Source organism: Pteropus vampyrus, unplaced genomic scaffold (assembly GCF_000151845.1).
Source record: "Pteropus vampyrus isolate Shadow unplaced genomic scaffold, Pvam_2.0 Scaffold19, whole genome shotgun sequence".
NCBI lineage: Eukaryota > Metazoa > Chordata > Mammalia > Chiroptera > Pteropodidae > Pteropus > Pteropus vampyrus.
Window position 1 is genome coordinate 16,346,704 of NW_011888800.1, and position 27,055 is coordinate 16,373,758.

The 27,055-nt window shown below is 34.6% G+C and overlaps 1 protein-coding gene and 1 pseudogene across 2 annotated transcripts in view; one reads left to right on the forward strand and one right to left on the reverse strand.

Annotated features, from left to right (window-relative positions):
• The window catches only part of WDR72 (WD repeat domain 72), a 216,534-nt gene that overhangs the window by 56,214 nt on the left and 133,265 nt on the right, over positions 1–27,055 (reverse strand). For both annotated transcript variants that reach the window (XM_023527871.1, XM_023527870.1), the window contains exon 18: positions 21,429–21,624. In XM_023527871.1, the coding sequence (XP_023383639.1) occupies positions 21,429–21,624 (196 nt within the window). The remainder of the gene's footprint in view (positions 1–21,428; positions 21,625–27,055) is intronic.
• On the forward strand, positions 1,833–1,951 carry LOC111736452 (annotated as a pseudogene).

Here is a 27,055-nt window from a genome sequence, read left to right on the forward strand (position 1 = left end):
ATGTAAAATATGTATCTCATAAAATATGTATCTGATGTAGTTGTAGGGTCTTAGAGATATTCTAATGCAACACTTTCTAATGCATTTAATTTTAGTAAAAACTCTTCCTTTTTAGACCGCTTTAATATTCACATATCTTCCTTGAAAAGATGTTTCTTCCATTACACAATTTCTAATGCAAAATACTGCAGTTCTATATGATAAGTGACTTAAAATGCAGATCTTTTTTTTTCCTACTATAAAACAAATTAACAGAGAATTTACATAGGCTACATCCCATTCATTTCCTCTATATTCAGATATGAAAAAGTGGTTATGGGGAAGGGAAAAGGAGTACATAGGTGTTCATAGTGGTGGTGCTGGGTAAGATTAAAACAACTCACATTTCAAGCCCTCACTTCAAAGCAAGGAAAACTTCCAATGGACACTTTCCTACAATGCATTTAAACAAACTGCTAAAAATTAAACAATAAATCCATGTGTGTGTGTATATGTATATTTATATGTACATTTATGTGTATATATAATCTATACATTTATGTATGTTTTGATAAACATTTCAGAAAGCAATACAGGGAAATTAGTAGAAGACTTTTTTTCATGTGAGTGTTAACATAGCATGTTTCAAACTTAGCAGGAGCATCACTACTAATTGTATTTGAAAACTGCCAAGTGAGCATGTACTTTCATGTGTAAATGTGAACTTAATCTTTGATGTTCAAGGGAAGTGATTCATGGCCAGTTTCCACAATATGCCAAGGAGATGTTGTATATCTGGGTGCTGACACTTTATGTATTAGGCTATAATCAATACTATTGGCTACATGCTATGTCACTGAAATAAAACTTTAATTACTAACACAATGGAAATAAAATTTTAATTACTAACACAAACATTTCTGTTTTGAAATGTACTAACCCCGTGTAGCTCTTAACACAACTTTATTACCAGGCATAAAAATCAACCTAGGGTTTAAAAATTTTAAAACCTTGCTACTTGAAAGGTACAATCTGAGTCTGTGTATAGGTTTTTATTTTTATGCAAATAGGCCATACATATTAGGAGGGAGACTAAACTCAGTTTCCTCATCTGTAAAACAGAGATAACAGTTCCCAGTCACAAAGTTGTTAACATAATTAAATTAGATGTGTGCAAAGCACATGGAATATTTGGGATGCTACTAAAATTGGAGAATGATAAAAATTTGAATCTGGGTATTGATGTCCATAATTAGGTTAGTGTTAATCTGTGCATTTCACCAGCTATTGTCAACATCCACAACACAGATATTAAAGATGTTAAGCCTATGCAATCATTTAGCTCATTCAGCTCACAGGGTAGAACTGACTTCTACAGGATTGAAAGAAGATATCTCTGGAGCCCACTGGAACAAATGGTCTCCCTGCTTTAGACCCTTAGTCCCTTTGATTTTTGATCCATCTACCATGCTGAGAAATAACTAAATTATAAACCTGGAAACGTCCTAGTACCTGCAGTATGGCATACAAAACCTTTCACATTGTGGCTCTACCCCAACTTTAAGCCTGCTCCACTCACTCATGAAATTATACTCTAATTATACTCCTAAAATAGCCCTATGACATGTGTTATTGTTAGTTCGTCAGGTATCTAACCCTCTCTAGATTGTGTACCAAGGGCTGTACTTCAAAGTACAAGAGTTTGGCTAGGGACAGGTCACCCAGGACATGCCTCACTATTATTGCCCAAGATAATCACACTTGAAAAGATTCCCTTTGTTAGTATCTTTCTCAGATCCCTTGAGATATCAGTAAGTTTAACATTTTGAAATTAAATTTAAGGATGTTCAAGGGTTTACAGCCATGCCACTCTGAGCGTGCCTGATCCTGTCTGATCTCGGAAACTAAGCAGAGTCGGGCCTGGTTAATACTTGGATGGGAGACCACCTAGGAAGACCAGGTGCTGTAGGTGTTAAAAAAATAAATAAATAAATTTAAGGATGTTCAGCAAAGAGAAGTAAGATATAGTACCTCCCCACTCTTCCAAAGCTCTCCATAAGCAGATTGGTAAAGGATACACCTTAAAGTAATCCTTGTGTCTCACTCTTTTTTGTATATATAGAAACTTGTGCAGTGTCTATTATTTATTAGGTGAAATTTAGATGCCTGTTTAATGTTAATTCCTGTCCTCTTACTTCCCTTCCCCAATCTTGCAAATATCCACACATAGAATTTTTCGAGCTAAAGCTTCACAGTATTAAGTAAAAACCTCAAATTCCTATAGGAATCCAGTGACAACTGAAACAAAACAAAACAAAACAAAAAAACCAAACAGGTTTGGTTGATGCTGAGATGAACTGGAGAGCACACAATCACTCTGAAAAGGTTGTCTCATAACCATCTACTACTCAGCTGCAGCCAAAATGACACTAAAGTGACAACTCGGTGTGGCCTCTCTTGCTATTTTCCATGAGATGCCAGAAATCCATAAAATTTTGTGAAATCTCCTGGTTTTTAAATGTTAGTTTAAGTTTTTTATTTGTTTGCCATGAAGTACTGTGTAAATCAAACAGAATACATACACAAGGGACCAGTTTGAGCCTATACTGTAGAGCCCTAAGACTTGGCAATCTTTAGAAATTACTACTATACATCTGAGGGTGAAAAGGTCCACTGCTCCTTCCAAAAGACAAAGATATTACTTGTAAGCACCCAGGCTATTCATGGCTGGGTTCCAGCAGGCTGTCTTTCTTTATGTAAGAAGTTTGGCCAGTACTTCAACTCATAAAATTATAGCTCTCATTTTAATCAGCAAGGAAGAATTTCTGCACTGTAAAATCTTATTAAGGGAATTTGATTGTAAATTGAATGTGGTCCAGCACCTCTCCAAAGCTCGTTTAAGATATTTGATATTTGAGAGAAAAAGCTTAAATGGGCACGTTAACTATCCATTTACCTACACTAGTCCAAATTCTTTCCCTGCACTCTCAGACCATCAGAAAATGCCTTGGACCATATTACTTAAGTCAATCAAAGACATGGCTTCTGAGCTGTGGCTCAATATCATATTTTTTGATTTTATAGATGGCTAATATACAAAAATATCACATTTAAGAATACTTTTGGTACTTTTAGACAGCTAGTTTGAGGTATATTCTGTGTGGTTTGTTACTACTTTATATTGTACCTCATGTGATAAATTCCTGAAAAAATAGTTCCTGGAAAGGATATTTATCCTCACAAATGCATGTGTATATGATATCTTAATGAAAAACTATTTATTTTATTTAGTTGCCAGGCCAAACTTCAAAAGCTACATTAAGTGAGAATAAGAATCCTAGGTATGTTTCTGAGTTTTTGATGCTCTTATTGACCTTCCCTCATTATTTATCTACTAATCTCAACATTGGCTTTGGGTTTTAGATAACTAGGAAAAACCCAGTTATGATAGTTTGCTTTTATTCAAGTGATTTTAATTGTGAGTAATCAATATTTTTTAATTTATTTACTCCCTTTTCTATAATATTATTGCTTTGCTTTTTTATTTATAAATACTTTTTTTTAAAAAAAATAAAGAGAATTCCACTTATAATTTTGATGAGCATCTGCTCCTGACATATCTTCTTCATTACTTATAACAGGGCTTTAAATTTTAACTGTAGAAGGATAGTTTATGGTTTTAAAAGCATGTTGCAATTCTAGAATTCCTAGAATTGTCACCTATTTGTTTATCAGATATTTATCAAGTATCTGCTGGGTACCTGGCACTGACCTAGGCATTAGAGAAATAATGGTGAGCAAGTTAGACATTCCTTTCCCATTATAGAGCCCACAATTTCATGAGTAGATAAAAAACCAGGTAATGACAATCAAAGGCAGTTAGTACCATGGTGGAAGTACAGAGTGGGTCACTATCCTATTTTGGGGGAACAGAGAGGGCATCCCAGAGAATGTATCATTCAGTTTGAGACCTCGAGTTCTCAGACAATTGTGGGAGAGGAAAAGGCTTTCAGGCAGGGGTTGTCTGCTCCATTAGGCTGTCTTTTTCACTATTGTATCCTCAGGACCTTGCTCACTGCTTTATAATAAATAAGAGATGGAATAGAATGTGCAAAGGCTAAAAGCCATTCAGGGACTGGTCATTTGGAGGAACTGAAAGGGTTTGGTTTGACTGAATTGTAGAGTTGAAGGGGGATACGAGGAAGCAAGATGAGACCAGGGGGACATCCAGTGGCCAGTTGAAAATGATCGTTGTCAATTACTTAAATAATATTCATTTTATCAAAAGAGAAAATGGAAGCCATGCGTAAAAGTGACAACAGAAGTAAAAATGACAACAACAAACTTTTTCCCTTTCTACATAAGAACTTGACCTTTGGTTAACTCCAGCTGGATTTCTTTGTTAAGTTGACAAAGGCAGAATGTCAACGTATCTCAGGGTAACACTGCTAAAGGTGAAAATGACCCCTCATGGTTAAATTGTATCTAGACTAAAAGGAAATATAAATGAACCATAAAAACCTGACGTCATAGCTTTGGGCTTCCCTGTGAGTCGACCCAGCAAGCCATGCCTATGGATTTATTACAAGAGACATTAGGCTGTGAAACAGGGCGATTTTCACAGATGACCTTGGACTACTGTAAGGACTCCCCAGGAGGAAGGCCCACTGCTACCCTGTAAGATGTGGTTCCAAATCTTTGTTCTTCTGAGTCTGAATGTTTAGTTGAACCTAAAGAAGAATCCTTGCTGGGCATTATAGCACTGATGGGTTTTAACTTGGAGAGTTAATATGAAGAGATTTGTTTTATAGGATCACTTTAGCTATTGAAGACAACTGCCTCTAGGACAGGTTATTCTAATAACACATTAACCAGAATTAGTTTATATCCTTGCTGGAATAAGATGGAAGCCTACAATAAGAGAGGGGACAGAGAAAAAGCACCCTCCATTTAAGTTTCATCTAGGTCTAAAGGCTTTAAGCCCATCAACTGGGATTTATAGGAATGCAACCTGGCTTCCATATCTTTTTGTGTGTGGTTCATCTGCCACTTATTGGAGGAAAGATTAAGCTTGACTAGCAAATAATAACAAGTAGAGGAAAAGAAAGAAATACTAAATAGGGACCACCAGACAATTGTTTTAAAATTGCAAATATTGGAAAGGATTAGGATTGAATACTGTCTCACTCCTTAACTATGACTTGAAGTGAGTCATTGGGCCTTTCTGAGCTTCAGGTTCCTAGGCAGAAAACAAAGGGCTTAAACTCAATGATCCCCAAATGATCTTGACTCAAAGGTCATGCGAGTCTTTTATCTGAATACCACTCATATGCCAAGTACTCTACTCCCTCCTCCACATAAAGACATTCAAAATCAAGTAAACACCAAATGCCTGTAAATGAATGGGGGGCAGCAGCTAGAGTCGGTTCTTAGTCCAAGTTGGAACTGAGGACTTCATTATGTCTCTACACTCATATTTCACCCTGTGTAACATGGTGATCACATCTATCGTAAAGAACTTCATGTGCTTTAGATTCCTCAAGTGGCAGGTGCTACAGAAGGCTCCGACTGGCCAGTCTAATCTGAGATTACCCAAAATAGCTATCCACATGTCTAGAGTACTTACTGCAACATTTGCCCACCATTAACTCTCAGTGGCTGCTGCTGATTGACAGAATTAATAGAGATAATTAATAATTTAGGTGCTCCTGTGCTCTTCAACCATCTTGAAGTAAGACATAAAAATCCAGTATAATTTAAGGCTAACATCTAATACAAAATGATACAAAGTGAAAATAATAATAACTTTAAAAAGCATGTCTCCAAGAGATCTAAGCACTTTCATATCTTAAAGGGACACTAAAATGTACTGAAAAATGGCTATGTGACATTAAGAATGCAGGGAGAAACCTACGTTTTTACAAAAAGTTTCGAATTAAAAAATTTTAGTGAAAAGCATTGCGTGTACTTCTAGGAAATCTCATCATGATCTCAGGGAAATAGCTATTTGTAAAAGAGCTCTGAACTGAGTCCATGCCAGGGAGCATTATTGGAAAATGGCCGGCTCTGACGACTTCCTGGAATTCCTCTCTGTGCAAGTCAGCAGCTTGCCTGGCACCAGCTGGGCACTAAACTGAGGCACTGGGAAACCTAAGGGCACATTCTGACGTGACATGGTTGCAATTTATAACTTGAGTCTTAAAACGAGATAGCCAGACAATATCTCAATGCTATTCAAATCTTGAGATCAGCCTTCTTTTTTAAAAATAAAAATATGACTATAAGTGGCCATTAAAAAATAAAATTGAGATAATTTTTAGGCACATATGTTTTTCACTGCTACAATTTTGTACTAGGTGCAGAGGTGTACAGAGAAATGAGATAACTTCTCTCCTTATGACCCTATCCAGTAGTTTCCAGCCTGCAATCCATGGACTCTCAGCATTTCTCAGAGGGAATACATAATCATCTAATTCACATTTTCTGTTTAAAATATGTACTCTAGCTATTGTTAAAGAACTGTGATTTTAAAATGCAAATGTTTATACTAAATTTTAATAAACTTGGAAACCATGAATACATTGATTTATGCTGCCAAATAACTTTTTTCGTGAGCAGATCCAAGATTAATCTTTAGGCCTATATTTAAATTTATAAGTATATCATTGATTACCGAGGATGTGTGTGTGTGTTATAATGTTAGTAGTAGAGATTCCACTCATGTAAAATTATACAAACAAGCGTAATTGTGTGTATGAAGATAAATCATATTTTTCCACGTCAATTTATCCAATCTACCAAAATGAATTGGATGTTGAGACCAAAAGTCTTTATGACTCTCCTCCATCTAATTTCAAAGCTCATAATTCATTGAAATATCTTTGATCTCAGTGTTTAACTTTGTAATATGTAAATTATTATAAATTAAACTAAGATACAGTTTATTTGATTACTTCATTATTACAAAAGGTTCATATGCTTACAAAAGTTTAAAAAAACACCAATTTAGATAATTTTTCAAATAACAAAAGGAAGCTGGTTATCAGTAAAAATCTTTAGAAATGTTTATGCTTTACAACTGAGATGAAAGATATTGGTGAAGCTTGGCTTTATTTTTCTAATATTTTGTAAATTTTAAATTATGTCTGTGTTGAAGATTTCATACAAAGGGGGAAAAACCTAATTCACTTCATAGCATAAAAATTATTTTACAGTAATTTTCTGACATTTAAGCAACTATGTATATGAAGGCAGCACACAGCCCTTTCCTCTAGTAATCAGAAATGGAAAATTTTAGAATTTGTGTTTTAAAAAAGCACTTTATACTACGAAGCTTTACTTGATTTTTTCCATTTCTGATTTGATAAAAGAATTAATAAGTTTGGATTACTGCTACACATTAAAAGAATAAATTAAAAATATTACAATTTATAATTTGCCTTATGAATTTGAGAAAATGGGCAAGAAGAGGACAGGGAAAGTAAGACTATATTCAATACAACTAAGAAGGGAAACCTGCCAATTGTAATAAATACAATGACTTATGATGCCTTCACCCTCTTCATATAGTTGTTATAACTGGAGCATCTAAGTGCTTTATACCATTAGTCACTACTATATTGCAGTTTCAGTACCTTTTATACTTATGATTTATGTCTACAGAATAACCAGAAAAACCATATATGCCTTACATACAGATTCCAGGAGACAGAACTCAGTTAAGTAAACTTATTTTTTAAATCCAGTCTGTAATGGTGTTCTGAGACATGTGGCTTTCCAGTAAAACATACTCCTGTAGCTCACTTTCTACGTATGGACTTCTTCCAGGGCTCTACTGCTTTCTTAAGCTATATCATGGTGGAATCTTATCCTTTATAATGTTTTGGAGAAAGCTGAGGGTGGCGCCTGCACAATTTGATTTGGTGTAAAAATACACACCAAATCTGATTTCTGTTACATTAAGGCATTCTCTGACAAAATATAAAGAACAAGAAATGAAGTGAATTGTGTTTTAGAAATATCTTGCAAGCTTGTTTCCCCGAATACCTGACCACTAATTTTAAAAAATGGATCAAAACCCACTTTAATTGAATATTTAATAGATGATTTAATGGTTAAGTTAAGATACACTTTAAATGCTAAATATAAAAATGATTTGTGTTCGCTTACTGGAAATATTTGTAATATAAGCAAACACATATAATAAACTAATATTTGAGGCAAATTTACTAGGGAAGAAATGAAATGACTATTTTCAATTTATAAACATACTACATTCATCAAACTATATTTTTGACTAATAGTTGGCTTTTATAATATGAATATCATAACAGTGGATTGCCATTACAGTAGCAATAGTTTATCTCATTTTTTAAATGCGTAATATATTTTCCTTTAAAATGAGCCATTGAAAATATAAAAATGGCAATATCCTCCCAGAGAAAGGCCTGCATTTAAGTAGAGGGAAATACATCAATTTTCATAAATAAATGTACTTACTCTTATAAATTCCATCCTCCACATGATGCCCCATGAAACAGGGTGATTTACATAAAAGAATCTGAGATTAGCAAATAAGAGCATACAATCTAGCCTATGGCCATTTTCCAAGTCATATCAACACAGCAAAGGTATTTAAGTCTATTGTGCCTTAGTTTCCCTCTCATTGAAATAGTCAAAGGCTCACTTCATTTACTATCAGTAAAGAGAAATAAAGACATGCCAAAACCTTTTGAAAGTGTTATGTAAGTACTAGAAAAAGATCATTTGAAAATAATACCCCTAATTTTTTCTTTTCATTTTCAGAAATTAATGTTTAAATAGATATTTTGGGGGTCTTGAAATGGCCATTTCTTCACAGTACATTGTATATAGACTATAGTTATTTTGGAGAGCCTGGATTATGATATCCCTAAGAAAATTCTAAAAACTCCTTGGCATCCCTCAAAATTAAACACAAATACATTATGGTATCTAAGTACTACTATTACTTAGAGATGCCCCCAACATCTTTACTACTGGAAAAAAAAAAGACCATTTAAAACCTTTCATTCCCTTTCATTATGAGAACCCCACACAAATGTTTATGGGTATGCTACTGATTCATACAGGCGAGCAGGCAATACTATACTGTGTTACAGGTATTCTTCCATTACCTTCTGTATCATAGTGCTGGGTATACCATATAAAAAGTAAATGATACTGCCTAATCTCAGCAGTTTGAAAGAAGAATAAATCAATGGCATAAGGGAAGCAGGTGATGTAATGACTCTAGACTTAAGTAGATGGCTTGAAGAGATGGATCATGAAGTTTAACCTTTAAAATTATTCATTGGATATTAATATAAACACACAGAAAAACACGTTTCAAAGTTACTTTGTTTTTTTTAAAATTCTATTCATGAAATCAAGACTATTTTTTTTTTTAAGTGGTAAAGAGAAATAATATATTCTATACCTGGAAAATATCTAATTGCAAATAGTAAGCCTGGTCTTACTTAATGTTTCAGTTAAGGACGTTTGTAAAAAGAGAGGTAAATAATATCTATATAAATACACTCTCTCTCTCACACACACACACACACACACACACACACACACACACACACACACACACACACACACAATGGATAGTAACACCCAAACTCATTAATAAATGGTAAATGATACAAATGCATACAAAGGAGATGAGAAATCAGATCGAATATTAGTGTATACAAGTCAGGAAAATGTTAATAACTGATTCGAGGAGGGTGGGAGATTGAGATAATGGCCAAATATACTTCGAATTAGCACCAAGAACCACAGCAACTAAGAAGGTGTCACTAACATGGTCTGGACTTTGATGACCCTGAAGGATATTCGGCGTTGTTTACCTAAAAGCAAGGAGGCAAAACTTCTCTCCTTTATGTTATGTGAATGTAATTTCTTTCTTCATGTGGGACATGAAGCATTAAGTTTCCATCTAAATAACCTAGCAAAATAAAATACTGCTTTACAAGTAAAATACTAAGATATTTTGACAAGATTGGGACATGAAGGTTTTTTTTGTATCTCCTGCTTTACTCACTCTCCATCTTGTACTGAAAATGTCTTACTTCTCTTAAAATAATTTGTAATGCCTCTCTTGATCTTTCCAGAGAAAGCACCACTGCAGAAACTTTACGTTCTAGGTGTCTCAACTTTTGGATCTAGACTAGAGTTTCCTCATTTCCTATATGCTGCCCTATGTTACATGTCCCTGTGTCTGTCCTCACGTTATTCCTTTTGCCTGAAATACACTTCTCATTCTCTTTCCAATTGGCGTCAGTTGGGTCATCCCAGAAACAGATGTTAGGAAGAAGTCAGAAATGCAAAAGATATATTGGGAGTAAAACCCAAGAAAGAAAAAGGGCAAAAGCAGAATTGGGTCAAGAGCTCTCTATTCATGATGCAGATCTTATTAAAGTCTCCATCTGCCCAATGAAAACTCCAGAACAAAATCAGGAGTTAGAGGTCTGAATGAACCAGAAACAGCTAGGCCCTTGAACCGTGACCTTGCTCAGTCATTGTCCCAAGAAGAGTTTGACCTCTGCTACAATGCAGGGACGAATCCTGGAGGTGCCAACAGGTGGAAGCTGTCAGCCAGCCACAGTCTTCACAGCCGAACAAGTAGCTTTCTTATAGAGTGATCTAAGCATTGCATCTCTCCATGTCTGTCAAACCATTATTATCCAAACCACATATGAATGTCTACTCCTGTGTGAAGCCTCTAAAAATCATCCCCAAGCAATTGGTGGCTCTCCATGTTTCCATAACAATGCGAACTTTGGTATCTTATACCACATTGTGGCCTCATTATGTTTAAAAGACTTGACCTTTTGGAAAGTAGAAACTGCATCATGTTCTCATATTCTAAGTAAATAGCTTGGGAAATGGAGCACCTAACATATAACATATTCAAAATAGGTAGAGGAAATTGATGGTTGGATGAACCTACCAGCTGGATAATTGAACAGTTTAGCTATTCCCTACTCTGGTGCAAAGACATTAAAGCATATACCTTGTATATGCCAAAGGACATTATGAACTTCTCAAAAATAATTTAATATACTTTAAGTACTAATAGGCTATTGCACTTTAAGGATAAGATATATTAAAAATTAGTACATTTTAAACCAAATTTTTGTTATGTTCCCAATCATTTAATGAACTGACCCTGTATAACACTTTTCACTCATTACTCTCATTTCCAGTTTGCTCAATTCACAGACTGGGAAAGAGGTTACCTAATTTTTAAGTTCTAAGATGTACTGTGTTTATTCTGTATTGTAAAATAATAATTTAATTTCAATGGTAAAATTTGGAGCTTTCTTTAATGACTTCCTTGGAGAATGTTTAGTAGTTCAGTAACATGCACTGTTCATTCAATCAGCCAACAACGTTGACTCTGTACCAGGCCCAGAGCCAGGCTTTGAGGACACAATGATGAAAGTGAAAGAAAAGGACAAGAAGCTCTTTTTCTAATGGAGGAGACAGAACTGCAAACAGATGATTTATTATACAGTCTGGGAAATATTATGACCAAAGTATAAACAACATGGGTGAAGCACAAAGAAAGGAGAAAACACAAAGAGCTAAGGAAGGAGCTTCGTAAGTTAGTTTAGGTTACAATTTGGTTTCATCTCTCTGTGTACTTTTAAAGAGGAAGAGAGGCAGAAACAAAGAAAGGCCTCAGAACATACAAAATTCCTTTCCAGAAAGAAGAGGTTCTCAGCAGGGTTGGTACTGCCCCCTAGAGGAAGGCTTTGGAAACTGCTGAGGTGAGGGACGTTCGGTTTCCCCAGTGATTTTGGAGACACAGATATTTAGCGGGCAGGGACCAGAATTGCCAGATGTCCTGCAATGCTCAGCACAGTCCTTCACAATGAACAATTGCCCTTATATTTCACATGGTTTTCAAATATTTCACTGGACATTCATGGAAGGGAAAGCTCTATTTATAATTTTGTGAGCCTAGAACCTAACTTTATTTTACACATAGAAATCTTTCAAGATGTTTAATATAATCTGGATTTCCTAGGAAGGCCACTAACCATGTACATCATGTTTCGCTGCTCTTGTTGTCCAGAACTTTACCAATAAAATCCATTTTGACACCTCTGTCACTAACAGCACCACCACACATGTGCAGGGGCATGCATTAATAACTGTCGTCTTCTTAGTGATGGGATTTGTCCCTGTCAGCATTTTATTAAACCTTTTAGTATAGCCATGCTCAAGCTTGACCTACCGAGACGCATATTATTTTATTATAAATTACTCCTTTTTCCTTTTAACTTGTATCTAAATAATGTGAGTAGATAGGTTGTATTACTTAGGAATTTTATTTTAGGATTATAAAGGTGGCATTACTAAATATTGACTCTAGAGTCAGTACCAGGATTGACAGGAGTTGAGAACCACTACAATCTAAGTTTTCTAAAATTTCAAGACTGACCTCATTCTGATGAGAAGACACCTAAGAAGTTGGGAGAGTGTTCACAATTACAATGTTCTTATGTATAGTCAGCAACTAAGTGTGCTATCACATTGCCCAGAATAGTAGGGCTGGCTGCATGGCTGGAGGACAGGTGTTCCTGCATAGACATAAAGGGCCCATGTTCACCTGTAGCAGGTATAAGAGAAAAAAAGTAACAACTGTTCTTTGAATGGTCTTCATTTCTTGTAGTTTCTTCTTGGGTGCTGAAAATGAAATATGTTGCCTTGTTCTTTTAGGCATTAATTTTTCCTGGTGGTTCTCTAAGCAGACAAATTGCTCCTAAACTAAATAGATAAAATTGAAGAAATGTCCTTGAATTAACACTTTAGAAGAAAACTATCATCCTTGTAATGATCTTTTCCATTCTCTTCCTACCTACAGACTAACATATTATTTAGCATTTCTTCCATTCTGCCTTAGATCAGAGTTCTTTGATACATGTCTGTCACTGTCATTTATCATTCATCCACTTACTCAGGCAACAAACATTTAATGAGCACCCATCATGAGCCACGTGATACATTAGCTGCTAGGAGCACAAAATTAGTAAGTTCCAACTTTTGCCCTCAAGGAGTTCAGAGAGGTGGGAAAAAAGGAAAATAAACAAACAATTAGTTTGCCAGATAATGTTTAGTCATACAGTATTTTTGATGGATATACAGGTGTAGAAAGTGATGTCATCAAAAATTTTAGTACCTTAGATTGAACCCTAGACATAGTAAGCTCTTAGTAACAGATAAGTTTTGAAATTATCTAAATTGTTTCAAAGCTGAAAATTGGGCAGATACATTGATGAATTAAAATGGAAAAATACGGCTCCTGCCATCAAGACGAATGACATTCTGACAGTATGGGATATTGCAATGGCATGGGGACAGATGGATAATTTTTCCTTTAGCCACCATTTCTCCAACAACTGCCTTGCTGTGTGCCAGATACTGTGATATCTGCTACAAAGCTGACTATATCCTGCTTTTTCTCTCAAAGAATTTAGTCATAACAAAAAAATTGTTTCCAGAACTAGAAATGCATATCGTGTGGCTAATAGAATTACATTTGATGGCAGAACTAATATCACACAAAGTCCCAGGCTCAGAATTAGGAAAGAATCAATATGGAAGAGGCTGACCTGGGTGAGCCAGGTTTTAAAGAGGGCTCTAGGTTTGTAGCCTAGGGGATACGGGCTACAAGAGATCAGGAATGAGCCAGAAGTCTAGAGAGAGACAGATAGGTCGGAACCCAGGATGTGAATCCGAATACTGAGGAAATAGTGTTTGACACAGCAGCTCCTTAAATACTTCCACAGAGAAGCTGTAGGTGAATGAGGAACAAGAAGACAAGTTTTAGGAAAGGCTCAGGGCTCTCTAAAAATTCCAGATTAAAATTAGATCATGACAAAATGAGTAGCGAACAGCCAAATAGCCATCAGAAATTAGACGCGTTCTAGTGGTTACCTACTAGATTCATTCATGTGTTTATTTTTAATTTTTTTGTGAGCCTGCTTGCTATGTGTATACTATGTGGTCCTAGGATGATGACACTTAGAAAAGACAATTTTAGTGCATATTACAAACTAAAGCTGGTTGCTAAAGAAGAGCATTCAGCTGAATTTCCTTGTCTCCTCTTTCTTTTACTAATTAGGAGTGGGCTGAACCTTTAGTACAAGCTATCCCCCCGTCCATCCATTCATCCTTCCACTCAATAAACACTTATTACCGGCTACTAGGTGAAGGCCCATCCTAGGTGGTGGGAGGGAAAAAAGATAAATAGACCCGACCCTTGTCCTTGAGGGGTCAGTGTTGGGAGGCCAGTTTCAGCTTGGGAGAACAATAGCACAAAACACATCGATTTCAGCAACAGAATCTGGATCATTTTTTCTTTGTCAATAAATTTAAATGGGTATGCGGACAATAATCAATAAAGTGGTGCCTGCACAACTGTTACCAAGGAAATTTTTAACTCAATTCCTGGATGCTACTGTCTCTGTGTAGTTGGGCCAGGTTGGCATTCCGATTGCTCATAAGGAAAAAAGACGATGAAATACTCTAGTTCTTCATATGCCAAGATGAAAATCATCAATCTCAATCCCTGTGAAAGATGAAACTACTTTTGGAAAAAGAGCAGTGAACTCTATCAGTCTTTCTAAGGCAATGTAATCTTTAAGATGATACAGAGAGGGCAGAAGCAGTAGGGAAGTTCAGAAGAATTTATATGAGGAAAAAAGGAAATGATGAAAATTTTCCATCAATTTTACAAGGAGCTAAAAATAAGATAGGACATATATTAAACCCAAGTGACAACAGTGTTTTTTGAAAGGTATGTAATGTATTCTAGGTGCTAAATAATTTTTCTGCTCATCGTATATAAATTGTCTTCATCTAACATATGGCTACCTTGATATTTAAACAAGATTTTCTACTAAATGGTTCAAATTACTCTAGAAAAATGAAAATTTAAATTCCCTCTTCTCTTCCTGCCAAACTGCCAACCCTCAATCCTTTCAACTAATATGTATATGCCAAATCTTTTTCATTTCTAGGATTTACCAGTTGTCATTTCCAGTTTTCAGTCATAAAACTTATTTTTTAACCATTAAAACTTGTATTTTTCTAAATTTATATTCCAAATAAAAGTCTTTAGTATTAAGTAAATCTTTAGTAGAATAGCTTATAGTGCCACACCCAAGGTTAGTAGAAATTGCATCTTATTTTTGCTGATTGACTTCAAGAAAATCTTTCCTCTGTTGTTATGCCAGCTATGAGGAGTTTTTGTTTGTTTGTTTATTTGTTTGCTGCCTTGTAATCCCACCCTAGGTAATAGATATATCTGTATCTGTCATATAGGAGGTACTCGGTAAATATTTGCTGAATTAAGAAATAGTGAAGGTGAATTGTGTTTAATTGGGAAGCAATGTCAGATAGTGATGGATGAAGAACCCACATTTTGAAGCCAGATTGCTTGGGTTTGACTCCTGGCTCTGTTGGCATTAAGACCTTGGGCAAGTTACTTATCTTTTGATCTATTTTCTCATCAATAAAATGAGTATAACGATACTACTTTTCCCCATATAATTGCTGCCTGGATCAAATGATTTAAGGTATATGAGGCAATTAGAACATACTAAGTCATATCGGTGTTAGCTGTTATTGTCATTATCATTATCAATGTTATTCTGGAAGGCTGAGGGTTAGGAAAGAAAGGCATTGGTACAATGACATTCGAAGAGGACAAAAATGTTCTCCAGATTGGAAATTAAAGACATATGGGTTTCTCTCTAATGTTCAGGTTCCTCATTCATACATATATTAATTAGATGATTCTTGGGAAGTAGAAAAGGACATAGGTGGCTTCAGTGGTCTTAGCAAACAGCTACAGTTTTCCATTCCAACCCTTTTGCTTGGCGAAATCATATCCATCTTTCAGGGCGTAGATTAGGCATATTTTTTTTCTAGGAAGCCTTCTTGACTCCAAAGACTCAGGTACCTTTTTGATATGCTTTTGCAGCCTCTTCTGTGGTGTCTGACACACTTTTATGGTTACCTAGACGCTAGTTTGTATCTTTACTGGAGATTTCAATTAGTCCTTTGTGGTATTCCTAACTCCTGGATCAGTGCAGAAAGGCATATACAAAAGAGCAATGCATAGAAATTTATTTAGAGTTTCAGAGATAGCATAGTGTGCAATATAGAATATCAAGCTACGAAACCTGCATAACCAAAAGCTTATCACATCTGCCTACTTAGCTCAATCCACCCAAACGGTGTAGTTGGGATACTTTCTTGTAGAAAATAACAAGAAGAAGCTCTGAAACATGTATCATCAATACATACATGTTTGTTTATAAACTATATACATGCTATTAGTATGTCATATTATGTATATAAAGTATACACAAAAATAGAAATTCCAAATAGAAAACATTAACACATGCACATATCTTCTGATGTAGTTTAAGATTGGTTTGGCAATGCCATTTACATCTTATTTGCTTAAGCTTGCATTATTAGTATTGTCTTCAATCCATAGTTTCTTGGCAGGAAACTCTTGTCCATTTACTGAGGGGTAGTTTAGTTAATACTGGGAAATAAAATCTGTAGGTCATCTCAGCAGGGACACTTGAAACTGAATACAGCAGGGGCAGCCCTCCGTAGAGTGGGTCTCCTACTCTTCCTTCAGCATATCTGGAATACTATATGCAACACTGCTCTACTCAACACAAGAATCAAGTCAGAACACCAGGGTTAATCCATGTATCAAATATTTTTTGTTTGAAATATATAATTATAGCTTTTCATTATCTTATTCCTCCATATCCAACCTATCAGCAAATATTGTCAGCTATACCTTCAAAATACATTCAGAATGTGATCACTTCTCACTTCTCCATCCATTCCAACATTCTGGTTCCAAATGGCTATCATCTGGGTTAGTATATAGTTAGTATGGTCTCCCAACTGGTCTCCCTGCTTCTGTCCTTGGCTCCGGAACCTCAGGCAATGTGATCTCATTAAAATGTGTGCCATTTGTCTGTTCAAACGGCTTACCATCTCAGAAAGAAAGCCTAAGACCTCACTGAGAGATAAAAGGCCTTCTATGATGTGTCCTCATTACTTCTCTGCTACTTGCTCACTCACATCACACACAACTTTCCTTACTTACTTCTGTGGTCTTCTCATTTAGCTTAGGAGATCTCACAGTAGATGGTGAAAGATGCATTTACTACAAATAAAGAATCAAGAAAGTTTCCCTATGAGGTCAACTACGTTTCAAAGTCTTTCCACAACTAGGTAGATTTCCTTCTGAGAAGTTCAGCAGGCAGAGGAAGCCTGTCTGTCCCAAGCCAGCCCTTCTGCTAATGGCCACCAGGACCACAAAACTATTCTGTAAAATCGATGTTTATTTCCTTGATTTACTACAAATACAAGGTTTTATATAAACAAAGAGCACATTTTCATTATTTAATTTTATAGATAAGTCTTCAAAAGCAATGCATGTAATAAAGATTATTTGCAATACCCATATTTGATGCATCGTCTTCACAACCACAGTTTAACATGAATTTAAATTAAGCCAATAATTCCAAGGTGACAGTTTTATCTACAAAGGCTCCATTTTTATTTAAACTAATTTATTTAATGGAACAATTTAGGACACTGTTTAAACTGATTCAAATAACATTCGAAAAAGAAAAAAAGGAAAATAACTTTAAAATATATTTTAATAGTAGAAATCGTTTTTAAAGAAATAAATCTTAGTCTCAAATGTGAATGTTAATTGTACTATTTCTTATTAAAAAGATTTAAGGAAGATAGCAATGTAATCATTAGAAAAATGTGAACTGAGATAAAATCCACCACTCTCTCATAAAATACTAATACACAAATATTAAGACTTCACAAAAAATACATGCTGTGAAATGTAACAAGTGAAAACCCTGAAATAAATAACATACAAAATTATAAAGTTCAAACACGTTATGCTTCAACTCTTATTTCACTTGATTTCCATTGCTTTCTAGATGCATCTCATGTACAAATAGTTCAAGAAACCTGGTGATTTTTTTTTTATTATTATAAGGGCTGAGATGGCAATGATTGAGCACTCTGCATTTTCTTTGGTAATAGAAAGTATGATTTATGAGAGAGGAATAAAAATCTAAGAAAACCACTCAATAAATTATTCAATTTTCAGATCAAGCTGATTTAGAATGAATTTCCTTCAAGTTGCCAGTATGGAAAATGTAGTTTACTGGATAAGGACACAGTGTTTAAGAGAATATCTGGGTTTGTATCCCTGTTTTTAGTAACTCCTTGACTGTAGACAAAGCACATAACCTCTTTTAAATCCCAGTTTATTCATCAAAAAAATGGGATCATAATAGGAAGTACATCTCAAAGTGAAAGATATATGCCACTGGTGGCATTCAAGATGGCTGGTATTTGACTTTTTGTCAAATACTATTTATTTTAGTGTGTGTGAGAAAGATATAGAGTTAGTAAGTCAAATAAAAAAATTACAGAGGAACTCTCTCAGGATAAGCCTAGGAAGCACTATGGGAATCTCTCTTTCTCAGAGAGTAGTTCTTTTCGGCTGTACTTTGAAACTTCATATCCATGCACATGGACTTTTAAAAAACTGTAGAATTGTTTACACAAATGACTCAAATGTTGTAAACAGAGACCTAGAGTTCATGGGAATTTGTAGAACTAAAAAAGTGAGATAACAGTCATAAAGTACTTAGAGTAGTGCTAAAGTGTATTAAGAACACAATAACTGTTGTTAATATTTTTTCCTTATCTATTTTACCATATTACTGTGATGCTAATAAACCAAAAATACTATGCCCCGGCATAAAAGAAGTTAATGAGTATCTGTGCATAATAAAATCATCATCTGTTACTTTCCAAATGTTTTATAAATAGGATGCATCAAGTAACCAAGAAACCAAGAAAGAATAAAAGAAATTAAGAATAATGATAAGTCTATGGCCATGCTACCCTGAACAGGCGTGATCCTGTCTGATCATGGAAGCTAAGCAGAGTCGGGCCTGGTTAGTACTTGGATGGGAAATCACGCAGGAAGACCAGGTGCTGTAGGCGTAAAAAATTAAAAAATAAGGGATTGTAAACTGACAAGGTCCTTGCAATCTGTGAGGTCAACCCAGGGTTGCCTTGCCTAAAAAAATTAAAAAAAAAAATCAATCAAAAAAAAAAAAGAATAAAAATAATTTTTTAAAATGGGGTAAAAGAGAGCTTACAGAAAACAAATGAGCAAGGACCTGATAAAATTAAACAACATAAATCATTTATCATAAAAATATTTGGTAAAATATTATAGTTTGCATTGACACTGGGGCTAACTAAATCTGCCAATAAAATTTGAGGAACCCAGTGAACAGTACCTATACCATCTCCTTAACCTTTGAATCAGGACATTTGCAATAAATAAAATAGCTTTTTTACTTATTTTTTTTAAAATTCTATCAAGTAATGCAGTACATACCACTGAAATAAAGGTCTTAAACTTTTCCTGTCATTTTTCTAAGTTCCTCTTTTCCAAAAGGGTGAAAAAGGCAATGTTAATATTCAACATAATATTGCTTGGAAATTTTCCTCTTCAGTGCATGTTATGTGTTTCCCATTTTATTGCAATTGAAGTTAATATTTTCCGACAGGCAGTACTTTCCACCAAAAAAATATGTTCACCATTTTGTGAATATGTTATATTTCTTTTAAACAAATGATTCTAAATTTAATCTACCAACATATAAAGTAGCTTTAGTATTTTTTGTGTTCCAATTTTTATCCCAAACTAACCCTAAATTTTCTTTTACATTGGCAAAGGATCATTTGACAATAATCAAAAGACAGTTAATATATAACTTAAAATCTGGATGTCTTTAGTGATAGTAAGGTTAAATTCTACAGTATCAATAGTTCTTACATCCAAGAATTAAGTGAGGACAGAACAGGGCCCAATCTGGTGAAAGTTCAAATAATGGGTAAGCCATGTGCCCAATAAAATGCATCAAAAGTTTCACCATGAATTTCTTATCTAGAAAAGTGAGCTATGGGCAAATGGATAAGTTAGACAGTCAAGATTAGGATAGATTAGGCACAGAAATGACACCTAATGAGAGTTACACATGATGAATGACAGTAGCTAATGTTGGAGAGTTGGAAGAAACCTATTAATGACATATGGGTGCCTCTCCAAATGAACCGAGAACTCAATGTAATCATTGAAATTTAAAAAGGAATTGTTCTATTTCTTGCTTGAAATGTGTAATACAACTATAATTATGTTATATAACCAAAAGTAGCTTCTTCAAGTGGGTGAACTTACTAGAACATTAAAGCTAATTTCTGGACAACAAACAAATGATTCAAAATCACCATCGAGCTTTATCAAATCACTGAATGTATTTGTCATCCTCAGTAACTGTTTTGGCATCAGAAAATATTCTATTTTGATTTTTAGCTTTCACTGAAGAAGTCCTTTCCTGCTACATATCCTCTCTCATTAAATAATGCTTTCTAATCAGTAATCTTATAAAAATAATAAGAAGAAATAAATAGAATACATTTTAAAGAATGACATTTCTTCTAAGATTTAACATTTTAACTATAGGAACATTTCTCTGGGTCCCAAAAAAATAAAAAGAAAATTTCTTTTTTGAGTACCTATCAATTTTTAACAATCTGGAGCATGTAAATTTATAACATGTTTTCCTGACAAAAATATACATTTAATCATACTATAAATCAATTTATTCGCAAAAACTTTACTAGTAAATTTGAAAATCAAATTTGCATTTAATTTTTTTGTTACTGTTTTTTTTAAAGGCACAGCTAATAGCTAAAAAATCAGTTAACATTTTATATCAGATTCACTTGATAGCCATAAACCATAAACACTATCATTATAAAGTTACAATGATAAAATGTATTAAAAATCAAGTGGTCTGACTATAAACTAGGTTAATTTTTGTTTGTACCACATCTCTTATTTCCTGAAAACAAAAACAAAAACAAAAACAAAAACCTAGCACATGGCTATTATTAAGATATCAAATGAAAACAAACTTAGGACCATTATTATCAGGGCATTCTTATAATGTATATATCCCATTAATCTATTAATGTTAATCTGTTTTCATTCTATACACTTAACTTCAAAATATTTTTTTATAAATAATAGAAATTTTTGTTTTGAAAAATACTGATTATAATAGAAGTTAGAAGTTATTTTAAAACTTGACAATTATAAGAGGAAATTGATAGCAGAATAGGTCAGAAATAGGGCACTTGGCTTGGTTTTCACAGAAATGATATATTGTGAACCCGTATTGTGAACTCATATTCTCAATACATTCTAAGTAGTAGAAAAAATTCTGATGAAAGAGCATGTCAATAAATTTTGCACTTACTTTGCAGAGGCAAACTGTCTGTAACGCACTGCAACTCTAGTGCCTCGGCCCATTCCATCTTTGGCTGAATCTGCATCTTCTCATATTTACCATTCTCAGTAATGGACTCTGGTTGACTGTTGATTGGTCTATTTTTCAAGGTTTTCATGTGTTGTTGAACTTCCGCCAAGAGAACAGCTTGTATTGCTTCAGTTACCTGTTAAATTTGTGGTTTTATATGAAATTTTTTAGTATTATTACAAATGGGTCTTGCATAGACCCCAAACTCTGGAAATTTGATTTGAATAGGTTTCACATAAATTGCAGTGTTTCAGTCCACTAGAATTAGCAATCTGAAATAACTGAAATGCAGATACTGAGAATTGGCACCCAAACCGCCACATTATTCTTTTGTAAACACAAGAGATTTTAAAACAAAAGTTGAAAAGAGTTCTGAATTCTTTGTCCTAGGATATTTTCATTACTACCAGATGATCAAGAAAAATAATTTCAGTAGTCATATTGCTTTTAAAGACAAGTTTAGCTTGTCAGAAAATGTCTAGCTCTAAAGCATTATTTAACTAAAAACATTTATTTAATCTAGGTTTAATACAAAAGGTTAAAGACAAGACTTTAATAATAAATCTCACTAAATTGTGTGTATGTGTTTGTGCCTTCATATAGCCCAAAATACTGCAAAGTATGCCATCTGATTATTTTACATACCTAGTCAAGGAGCTGTGGTTGAGTGGAGGGGGAAGGGGATGCTTGCCACAGGACATCTAATCTAATATTTTCATTTTTAAAATGATGAACCTGGGACATGACATCCCAAATGCCCACACAAACTTGATGGACAGGCCTTCTGATCTTTGCTTCTATGGTCTTTGTAGTATATATACTCCCAAGGCTCTATCTCCTTACCCCTGAGTGAAAACTTAATGACAGTGTACCTTAGTCTCTTCCTGGGAAGAGATGAGGCAAGGTCCAGGAGTTAAGTCAAGTTCAAGGAAAGCCAAGTGCTGAATCAGTGAGAGAAAAGGAAGAGTACCACTGGTCTATGTGAACTTGGGACATCTATCCATTTATCCTTTTCTGGCTGAGAGTTAAACCTTTCATATAGTCATGTTCCAATGCCTGCTCCTTTTCCCTTCTAAAGCCTTCCCGCTGTCAAGATGACTCATGTTCCGCAATTGGCACCATGCTTTCTCCTTTATCCCAGTTTATCCATACAACACCTGGAGACTGGGCTTTGGGGCAACACCGAGATTGGTGAGGTAGAGATGCTGACGCCCAAAACAGAACATGTATTTATCTAAATATTTATTTAATCTCTTTTATGTATCATGGCAGCGTGTGAGACTTTAAGGCTCCAAGGACACTCAGAGAGCTGATATCAATGGCAAATGCTTTCCGAACCACTGGAGCAGAAGGAGCCAGGCCCCTGATCTTCAATATAGGAAGCTTCTCAAAAGTATCAGAGCAGCTTCCTGATCCTGATCATCCCCCTGTTCTTGTCCACTCATATGCTCACACTCAAATGCTTCATTGGGTTGTAAAAAAAGGCTAATGAATGAAATGATTTTACCACTGTAAGCCATATCTACTAACATTGGAGTAGGTATATAATGCTTACTCATGCATATCACGTGATGAGATGCTCAACACTGTGTGAGCTGTGTCAAGAATGTAACATATAGTTCTACATAGAATGATACTGGTAAATCATTTCTATGATGTATGATAATATGATGTATTAGCTATTAGATATGATGTTTACTACAATATATTGACTAAAATATATTGACATACACAATACAGGTCGATCATGCTTATTTATGTATAGCATATGATGGGACAAACTATATTAATTATTCATGAACAATTTTATATCACTGAATTCATTTCGCTTTAATTTTGTCACATATTTTATTTGGCAGCACTGCTTCCAAGACATAGATGGTATGGTAAAAAGAGTTCAGAATCACAAATGAAAAGGCCTGAGTTTCAGATCCAACTATAAAAGTAACTACAAATGCAACCTTTGACAAGTTCACACATTACTCTGGGACTTCATGTCTTCATTTACAAAATAAAGTCTGTGGTACTGGAGAAGTTAGGATGAGAGCTTCCAGTCACAGAATCCTACGTGAAACCTGCTTCTATCCATAACTATAAATCAAGAGGATGTTAGAGGATCTTCTCAAACCCATTGTATGTCCAGATTACAGTCGATCCTGCAGAATGAGCAGTTCACCATATGCCCACATGGGATTATGGCTGCCCTGTCACACTGAGATCACTATCATCTCTGAGAAAAATCTACAATTGTGATTTAGAAAGCTGTCTATCCCACTGGATATAATAGTATATAATAGGCTGGATCGATATTCTTTCTTTAAAATATACAGGGATTTATGCAGTTTAATCTAACATTTCTAATTATTAGATTTTTATATCATGACCACATTTTTAAAATTTTGAATTTGGGGGGTTTTGGACATTATCACTGCAAATGTATTATGTAAGAATAATTAATATATCATTGAAAAACAAGAAGCAAAAATGACAAAACATATTAGCCATAATGAGTAGGATACTCAGAGCCATAAAACTTAAAATTGAATGGCACACATCTAATTGGAAACAAACTCAAAATGCATCCATTGTGCTCAGTGTGAAATCAATTAAGTATGGCTCCAAATTCACAGAGAAATGGTAAATTTCATAAGCAGGTAATAATGTTATCGCAGTATCTGGTATACAGTGAGCACTAAATAAATACTTATGGAACTGAAATAGATTCTCTACACTTTAAAATATAAACTGTAGAAAGTAGAATTATTGATAATTTCTGTCAATCCTTGAGTTTCTCTAGTCTATAAATATGGTAGATAAATTTCGTAGATAGTAAACATAAAATTTACCCCAACAAAATATAAAATTTTTATATAACTTTATATATTTTATATAACTTTATTATTTTAACAATGAGCTAGAATTGAAAGCACTATGGCTAAAAAGCTATCTTCCAAATATATATAAATAAATTTCTCCAAAAATACAGATATGCAAAGTATAGCATTCTTATGAGGGAATGTATAGTGATTCAAAATAAAGTCTACAAATCCATTGGCTGGAAAGAGACAGCCACAGATCTGGGCCATAAACTTATTACTAGAATGATTACTGTGCTATAGGCAAGCTGAAAATTTTAATGGTATTCTACTAACACCTTGAAACAGCGAAGTACTACTATAAAATAGCACAGAACATTATAAGATTCGTAAGAGCCCCCAAGGCCTGCTTGTAGTTCCAATGTCCAGATTTTCTGCTATAAAAGCATTTTCCCAACACACAGACTCACAATCGCCTTTCATATTCTTGTAACATCTGGAAAAGCAACACTTCTCTTAGAGGCCTGGATGTCATATTTCACCCATTGCCGTTAGATTATAAAATCCCAGGAACTTTAGTGCAGCTTCAGAAACATGCAAATTAGCAACCTCAAAATCTTACTGTTGCTTTTCCAGCTTTTCGTTCTATGTTAGGCACGTTTCACATGTTAAGAAGCAAAAGAGACAATTTTCAGAAAAACTCATTTACCTGCAAAATTAACTCATTCTTACCTCTCCCTTAAAGGTAAACCCCGTCATTTTCTAAAGTAGTAGTTTGCTCTACTTTGCAAACGCATTCTATTACCACCTGGTTCTCTAAAATACATTTAAAAATAGATTCACATTAACATGATTCAACTAACTGATTAAATGAACAGCATTAGGAATTTGAGGATTAGGTAATGAAACATTTAAATGGATACTTGCAAACGTCTCTGTTGCTCCTGAAGGGCCCGGGAATTCTCATTCCCACTTTATACATGAGGAAAATAAATAATCAAGTTAAACTCATCTTCCAGAGTCATTCCTCAGGCTAATGACAGGGATGAGAGGAGAACACTGAGGCTTGGACTTCCTTTAAGTGAGTAATAAATGCAAGCATTTTGTATAAGGTCATGGAATCATAGAACCTGAAAGATCCATTAGTCCAAACACGGTCCAAGCTACATTAAAACTTACTGGAAGGTCCAATTAACAACTACAAAAGATCTTTAGTTAGAGCGATTCAGGATAAGTGTTCTGTAGAAGTCTTCTCCTTAAGGATTTTTTCCTGATTGAGGAATTCTTTGGCTACTGGAGGGAAAAAAAAATCTCACCTTTTATAGATAAACTCTTTTAGGGTGATTGCTAATATGCTGGTAATGTCAACATGTACTAATGTTCACTTTATTATCACAGAGGCTTTTTGCATAACCATTCATTCATTAAATATTTATTGACTGGCTGCTGTCACTACTGCTTTTCCAAGCATTCGTCAAAGAGGGGTGAATTAGACAAAGTTCTTGCTCTCAGCAAGCTTCTAAAATAGTGAGAAGACAGAAGATAAGCAAGCAAAAAAGCCAACGGTATAATTTCCATTAAAAGCAAGTAAAACAAAGGAAATAAAACTGGGTAATGTGATGGTGACTGGTGCCATGGATTGGGGATGGTATGGTGGCAATATTAGATAGAATGATTGGGGAATACTTCTCTAAGGAGTTGGCTCTTGAGCAAAAACCCAAATGATGAATGTAAAAATAAGAATTCCAGCCCAAGAAAGTTCTTGACGTGGAAATGAGTGTTGTGTGTTCTGGAAAAAAAAAAGTCAATATGGCTAATATTACAAATAGGAGAGAGAATGATAAGCAAAGAGGTTATGCTAGAGGCAAATCATATAGAAACTGTAGGCCGTGGTAAAAAGTTTCGATAGCCATTCTAATGGTATTTATTTGGTTTTATGGTGTCAAATCTCATAGCTTGTTCTGAGTTACTTTCCTTATTTTCCTGTCCAATAATAACTGTTTGTATTTGAAGTTACTGCTATTCTTGTCTTGCAAAATTTACAATCATTAAGCTCATGAAGAAGAATAAAGTTCCAATAAATATTCATCTAATCAATGCACAGATATTTATCATACAACATGCAAAGCTATCTATTTAGCTGTTAGGACTTAAAAAGAACTGAAAAGAGGAAGGACTTAAATTGGGCATTGAGAAAAACCAGCTCTCTAATCAGCTCACAGATGAAGCACTCAGGAGAGAAAAATGATTCTAATTACACATACCGAATTCCCAAGACGAAGGGCCTTTGTGTCATGGCATATTTTGAAATAAAATAATAGACAATTCTGCCCTAAACTGAAACCATAATGGGCAATAAGTTGTGAATAACAACATGAAAATCTCTTCCTCAGCTTCCTCTATTCATACCCCTGAACTTGGTGCATCCTTACACAAGTTATTTTCCAGTTTTCCCCTGATTATTAGTCTCTGCATTAGTCCTGTTAAATGAAATGCCCTGGGAGGACATTTGTGAAAACAAGGGTACCTACTTACTGCTACTCTCAAGTAAAGGGAAGTACAAATGAACCACAGCAGCAAGAAACTCTTCCATAATTTCAAGAACACAAACTGTTCATACCTGCACAGACTGGTCTCTCCAACAGGAAATAAGCTTCAGAAGTGAAACATCAGCTTCAGGTATATGGGATTCATTCTTATCTAGAAATAAATAGAACACATATATATCTCGAAAGTATTAAAATTGAATAT